At 39.1% G+C, this 7,933-nt stretch overlaps 1 protein-coding gene across 1 annotated transcript in view; it reads right to left on the bottom strand.

The window, feature by feature from the left end:
- dock3 (dedicator of cytokinesis 3) overlaps positions 1 to 7,933 on the bottom strand; it is a 233,896-nt gene that overhangs the window by 134,163 nt on the left and 91,800 nt on the right. The window contains exon 5 of the mRNA XM_017450749.3: positions 7,699 to 7,795. Coding sequence (XP_017306238.1) covers positions 7,699 to 7,795 — 97 coding nt within the window. The remainder of the gene's footprint in view (positions 1 to 7,698; positions 7,796 to 7,933) is intronic.

The raw sequence follows: 7,933 nt of genomic DNA, 5'->3' as shown, positions 1-7,933 counted from the left end.
AACAACGTATGCATCTGTGGCTTCCAATTATAGATGTCACAAAGCGTTGGATGTCTTGAAGTGCACGGAAAGTCATAGTCATAGCATTTCTTCAAGGCGTCCGTGCTTTACGAGAGAGATACCTGACACCAAACATGTCGCCGCCTGACATATAATTACCTGATAAGGACAGAACAGAGTGGGAAAATATCCTGCCACAAGCACAGTTGATTACAGATATAGGTGCTTACCCTTAAACGGCATTTACTACTAGGCTGGTAAGAAGGAAGTCGCTCATGTCTGAGTGAACATCTGCACAGAATTCTGACTTCATTATACAGAAAAATGACATACACATGATGGCCTGGAGCAAGCACATAGTCCGATGCTTCATACTGGCTCCCCGGATGCTTATTAGATCATTAGATCGTGTTTTGTATGACACATATAGATGATGAGTTGTGTCTCCCACTCCTAATTCTCCTTCTCTCTCTCTTTCTGTCTATCTGTCTGCAGGCCACTCATATGGATGTAAGCTCCAGTGACATCTTTTCACTTCTACTCTCATCAGCTCGGCGTGACTCAAGCTGCCATCTCCTTTTCAGCTCATTACGTTGCTATTACACATTCTACTGTTGCTACCATTGGAAATAAGTTTTAATTGGGCTTTAAGGAAAGAGGGTGAACATATTTATGCACTTTGGTGCACTTTGATGACTGTCACTACCTAACTTTCTATCTGTGTTTCTCACTCTGAACTAAGAGATATTCGTTTTCTCATGCTAGATAAAGCATAGGAGATATGTACGGAATAAAAAACATTGTATTGTAGAAATACAATATAGAGTAGATGCATATATGGACTACATGGGTGCTGTTTTAATCCTATAATCTAATCTAAAAAAAATAAATCTAATTTATCTAATCTAATATAATATAATATAATACAATACAATATACAACAGTTAGTTCCAGTCCACTAATTTGTATTCCAAGAATATATCCCAAGCCTATATTTATTATAACCGCGCTGGAACGTTTCAATGTGTCTATCACTTCACTCATCTGTGTCTGCCATGTAAAATTCCACTTTCTAGTTCGAAACGGTTACTACAGTACTGTTAGTGACATCATCAGTGGACATATACTTTTCTGGAATATGACTTTTGACTTAAAATATGAATGCTTATCAGACGAAGATGAAAAGGAAGAAGGGATGAGAGTTTCAACAGAAGCACCTTAATCAATCAACCACAGGGTTGGTTGGGAGAGGTTTTTTTTTTTTTTTTTAAAGGAGATTGTCCATTGGGTTGGTCCTCCCTGGTGAGGTTGGAGGGCAACATGCAGGCCAGAGGCATGCTGGTCTCGGTCGTGAAGAAGCATCAGTGCTGGGTCCTGGCTTTGGTGCCCTACTGTCCTGCCTTACTGTCCTACTCTGATTCCCCCGCAAAAGGTGGCCTGTCCTTGTATGACTCCTCCCTTTGTTTATTTATTTATTAATTCTTTATTTTTAATAAATAGTTTATTATATTATATATATACATATTTTTTTCTTTTTTCTCCCCTCTACTCTTTACTCTACAGCTTGCCTTACATACATATTTACATACATACTGAATAGAGGTGCACAAGCATAACACAATCTCACACCTACACTTCACATAATCACATGCAATACCTGTTATGTTTGTTTTGGCTTATTGTTTTGTTTGCCCTGTATTTATGTTGTTCTCACATACTTTGTTCTAATAAAAAAAAAAAAACAATAATAATAATAATAAAAAAAAAATCAATCAACCAACCAACCAAACAACTACACAATCAACCAACCAATCAATTACACAATCAACCAACTACCCAATCAACCAACCAACCAAACAACTACACAATCAACCAACCAACCAAACAACTACACAATCAACCAACCAATCAATTACACAATCAACCAATCAATCAACTACCCAATCAACCAGTCAATCAATCAACCAATCTGTCTATCCTGTCTCATGGCAGACTATTAAATATGGCTAAAGACTGAATGGCATCTATGACCATTTCATGACCCCTGTCCTACATATAAACACACACACAGATGGGGAAACCTGTCAGTCATTGTCAAGCCCACAACCAGCAGACACAGCTGCTCCGAACAGGAAACGTGGGTACAGATGGGCAACAATCTGGTATCTGCTGACAGAAATCAATGCTGTGAGGAGCTATTATTACAGGAGATAAGACAATCCCGCTGCTTATCAATAGGGCAGTTATTAATAGTGCTGTCTGTTAGGATCTCTTCATTTTTATGTTACCAGTTTACTGGAGAGCTTTCAAGGAGTAAAAAGAAACTATGATAAATTGCCTATCATCATTACATTACTCAAAATAATTAGTCCAATTTCTCACACCATTAAAAGTCAAAAGATTTCATTTAACAGATTAAGAAGGAAAGCAGCCAGTTCATTCTTTTGTTGAAGTCGTGCTGAGTTTTGCTGCATTCAATCCTATCCCATCAACTGTGTCATAAAGTCATATTATACCAGAGCGCTGTTAAATCTTCAAACCTGATTCCAGAATTAGGAGATTCATTGATTCGTTGATTCATTTTCTATAAGTGTGTGGTTCTGGATGTTAGTCAAATGACAGGTTTATATTAATGAGCTGTGAAAATACATTATCATTTCTACAGTAACAGCTCACAGGCACTTTAATGGTGAACATATAACATAATCTAAACCTAATAACAAACAGATTTGATAAAAATGGTGTTATTATACAGTGCATCCGGAAAGTATTCACAGCGCTTCACTTTTTCCACATTTTGTTATGTTACAGCCTTATTCCAAAATAACACAACAAAATGTAGGAAAAGTGAAGCGCTGTGAAGACTTTCCGGATGCACTATAAACTGTCAAAAAGCCTGATGTACTGTTCATTTAAGCAATAAGTCAAGAGAGGGCTGTGTCATGGTGATTTTACCATGTTTAAGAATGGCTTAAAAACACCCTTACATTTGATACATCACTTTATACCAAAGTGTGGTTGAATTCTAGGAACTGATTGGTCAGAGGGAGTGCTTTATTTTCGTATAACAGCACAGGTCAGACTATAGTTCCGTTAGTGTTTTTATGGTAGCAGTTCGTTCACAGGTACTTCTATGTGATGCTCCACACAGTCTAAGACAGGGGTGTCAAATCTTTTCCTCGAAGGGCCGGTGTGGGTGCATGTTTTCATTCCAACCAAGGAGGCGCCACACCTGATTCCACCTGTTAAAGCAGTTGATCTTGTCTTTCAGTAGACTCAGGTGTGGCTTCTGCTCGGTTGGAATGAAAACCTGCACCCAAACCCTTGTCCTTTGCAGGTAAGATTGGATACCCCTGGTCTAATGACTACTAATAAATGGAGTTTACAAAAAAAACAAACCTGTCATTGTTTAACAAAGTAAAACCTATAATTGATGATGTGGTAAGGTTTTATGTTAGGAGTCATTTATTAAACTTTTTTGTAAGGAGTCTTGGTTGTTAGCTCTTTGTAACAGTAACAGTGATTTGGAAAGCTTCCCAGCTCAGGTTACCTCTTCAGAACAGATGAGTTGTTGTACTTTTCTGGGTAGAATGACAGGCAGTATTTTTTGAGGGACGGACGGACAGACAGACAGACAGAGAGAGATAGGTGAGGGCATGACTGTTTATCACGTCTATAACATAAATGATAATAGGACTACTCTCTTGGACGTTCCATAACATTAAATCTAACTATAAGCCATTAAAATGTGCAAGGTGTTGTTCATTAGTAAATTAAACATTGTAATCATTGGCAAATTGTTGTGTTATAAGTGGAATAACACACTCCAGACCATGCTTTTATAAAATATTTATAACCGCATGGTCTGTTAGCTATTCCTTACATAAGACACACACACACACACACACACACACACACACACACACACACACACACACACACACACACTCACAGCTTATTGCTATTACAAAACTTATAATACAATACAATCAAACAATGAAAAATATATTATTGCTTTAAACAATTTTTTCCCACCATGCAATGTAGTCGATTAACAGTAAGCTTTACTTGCAAAATATTATGCAAAGATTAGTATATTCTATTGACAGAACAATGGCTTAAATGTTGTTTTGTTGTTTTAAAGCCTGATGCATTAATATAGAATTTTCATTATGATCTATTGTATTGTGATCCGGTCACAGATGTGCGTATATCGAGGATTATTAAATGCTTTGAAGAAGGCTCAGCCAATCAGAGTTTAGATCTAGATCTATATATAGATTTATATTTGTTTTTTAAATAAAAAATAACTATAATCTTAGGCAAGTCACTGTGGTATAAGAGAAATAAAACAATTCAGGATGTGTTTTATAGTAAGATAATCTAGTTTGCATTTGGCCATTTCACATCACCCCGTCGTGGATTATTTTCCTATAAAAGCATGGCCCATCTTATATTATTCCTTACACAGCATCCATAAAAAAATCTTCTATAGTACCTTTGAAACCCTTGACCCAGGGCTATGGGAGTGTACTCTCACTGCATTCACACATACATGCTCAATTAATTTCATGCTCAATTAATCTCACTTTAAAGGCACAAGTGCTAACATTTTATCACAATGTAACTGGCTACACTGTATATGGTACATTTGTTGGCAAGGTTAGACAGAGAAGTCTTTGGGTATACTGCCAAAGAAAAATCTTCAAAGGGTGCTGTAATTGTGCAGGGTGTCATAACAGTATTGATGGCCTGCTTCTTCTCCACATGCCTTTCGCACAGCTATGGTTGAAGTCGAAGCCTTCAAGTTTGAAGTTTCATGTTACACAACCCAATTCATTTGGAATTAGCTATCCTTATTTCACCCAGCCTCCAATTTAGATCTTATTTTATTTGCAGTACAAGCCGGTCGGTCTTGAGGAAGCTTATTATAAGCCCTCAGATATTCTGTAGATTCGGAGAATGTGGTGGTAAATAAGGAGCCACAGCAGTCCCAAAACGGAGTCATTGTCTCTGCTGTGTTTGATCTCAGCAGTCCTTGAAGAGACCTGGATTTTTCACAACTGTGTCAATACACGTTGGGTTGATGAAGCATTTAAAAGGGTGACATGGATAACAAATAGGCAGAAAATTACAACCTGTTGTGTAGATGTTGCACAAATCACTGAATCACATGAACCAGAACTTATTACAAGGTACCTCAATAAGAGTGTGCATCTCTGCAGAACATTTTGTTAGATGAGCAGCAACATGGTCTATGAAGGATATATTTAAAGCATCCGGTGACAGTTTTAGAGCTGTGTCAATGTCATTATAGAGCAGTACAATTCAATACCATACAATGTGATTCAATGTTATGCAACTAAAAAAAATTACAAAAGCAATAGATATGTTTTTGTTTACTGCCACTAACAGGCACAGAGGCCAAGTGTACTTTACTGAGAATGACAGGCACAAAGGCCACACCTCCTTCACTGGTCCTGTCAGACACAGAGACCACACCTCCTTCACAGGTCCTGATGGGCACAGAGACCACACTTCCTTCACTGGTCCTGCCAGGCATGGCACAGAGACCACACTTCCTTCACTGGTCCTGCCAGGCATGGCACAGAGACCACACTTCCTTCACTGGTCCTGCCAGGCATGGCACAGAGACCACACTTCCTTCACTGGTCCTGCCAGGCATGGCACAGAGACCACACTTCCTTCACTGGTCCTGCCAGGCATGGCACAGACACCACACTTCCTTCACTGGTCCTGCCAGGCATGGCACAGAGACCACACTTCCTTCACTGGTCCTGCCAGGCATGGCACAGACACCACACTTCCTTCACTGGTACTGACAGGCACAGTAATAAGCTAATAAGCACATAGGCTGGAAAGTTCAGGCACAATCAAGCATTTAGGGGGAGAGAGAACGAGGGAGATACTCACAGTGTAGAAAAATATTATGTTTCTAAATAGTAGTACACAAGTAACAAAAAGAAATGTGTGTGTAATCAGTACTGTGTGTTCTAGAACCAGCTGTAAATAAATACTGAAAACAAGATCACAGTGTATCTCTTCCATATTCTTTTCTCTTATCAGCAAGCACTAAGTGACTTACTTCCATTATTCTATGTGAATATTTGTTTAGGTGTATTGAAAAAGCATAGTGCTACAGCCGCTATAAATCAAAGCTGGTTTCATCACCCATTGGCAGAAAAGAGAGTAAAGGAATTCATTGAAAATCTCGAGATCAAGAAAGAGACTCAAGGCCATTGTCATCATTTACACTAATGCACAATATTCTGGAGGAGGCCTACATAAGCCTACAAAAGCATGCTGTCACAGCTCAACCTTTTTTCTATTGTCTGCAGGGCACACTGCTTTTCTTACATAATTATACCAATCTTTTTAACACACTTAGCTTCAATGGAAGGTTGACTTTGATGCCAGGTAATATGAGAAGGTTCTCACCTCCAATAAATTACCTGTATGTATAAAATGCTTTAGCGCAGCGCTGTTTAATGAGATGTAAAAGCCAATTCATGCTTTCTCAGAAGAGACTCTGAAATATTTATGGTGTTTCAGAACAGTAGGAAGTTCTTAGCTATTTGCAGCCTGACTGGACAGGGGCTATACGGTAATAAAGAGGAAGCAGTAGTAGTAGTAATTCAAGGTAAACAACAGAGACAAATATTACAGCCTTCACTTTTTTTTCAAGGGCGGGGCATGGCCACAGCAGACAGGGTCGACAGGGTGCCAGCCCATCACAGGACACAATCGCACACACATTCACACATTATGGACAATTTGGAAATGCCAATCAGCCAATCTTTGGACTTGGGAAGGAAACCAGAGTAACCAGAAGAGACCCCGAGGTACAGGGAGAACATGCAAACTCTGCGCACGCAGGGCAGAGTCAGGATTCGAACCAACAACCCCGGATGTGGGAGCCAAATGTGCTAACCACTAAGTCCCCATGACCCCCATCACTCCAATCATAATCACTGTTTATACTTTGTTATTGTTAGAAATGAGAAAGCAACTATGAAAGAAATACACTTCAGAGTTATACATGTCATTAGGTGATCATTTATTTTACACCAAGAAGCTCTATACGTAATTACATGGTGCCTCTCTCTTGCCACGCCACTATAAACCTGGGCTTGTCACTGCTTCCAAAAACTGAGTGAGCATCTTTTTACTCACAGTTGCAACAATCATACACTGTAGATGAGGGTTCAAGCACATCAGATCAGACAAGTGCACAAAGATCCCCACCCCATCCCATTTCACCCACTTCCAATTTTTTTTTTCCAACCTTCGAAAAGGTTTTAAAGGCTTGTTTGGAAGGGAACATAAACCAGATTTTACCCAATAAGACTCCAACTTTGAATTGTGAATTGTGTATGCAATAAACATTTTTACAAAACACCAAACATGCCCTCTGAGCAAGTAGCTTCTAACAAATTAAAACAACCATATTAGCAGCATGTTACTGCAGTGTGCATTGCGATAGACCAACAGACTTCAGAGACCATTCTGTATTCATTTATTCACAAAGCCTGCTACGCTTGTATTCACTTCTACCATGTGTTTTCCATATCTGCTTAATTCAGTCCCACAACAGAATAGCAACTTGCTAATCCAGTTGCTGAATGACCACATCCACTGCAATCCATTTTAATAGGAGTATGCAAAGTTGAGACTCACCACATAGAGCTGCTTCCAGAGTACAGCCCATTCCTGTAGAGTAGAGGTGACTTCGGTCACAATGGAATCTTCAAGAGGCACCACTGTCTCATACTGCCTGCACACACAAACACAAGGACAGCAAGGTGAGCACTGAGTACACACATACTTTACTTGGGATGTGAAGTCATTGTGATTCCAACCACATTCGCTGGAGAATGACTAATTAATAAAATAAACTGTGGGTTGGTTTACG

This window comes from Ictalurus punctatus, chromosome 21 (assembly GCF_001660625.3).
Source record: "Ictalurus punctatus breed USDA103 chromosome 21, Coco_2.0, whole genome shotgun sequence".
Classification (NCBI taxonomy): domain Eukaryota; kingdom Metazoa; phylum Chordata; class Actinopteri; order Siluriformes; family Ictaluridae; genus Ictalurus; species Ictalurus punctatus.
This window is presented reverse-complemented; position numbering and strand designations above follow the sequence as displayed.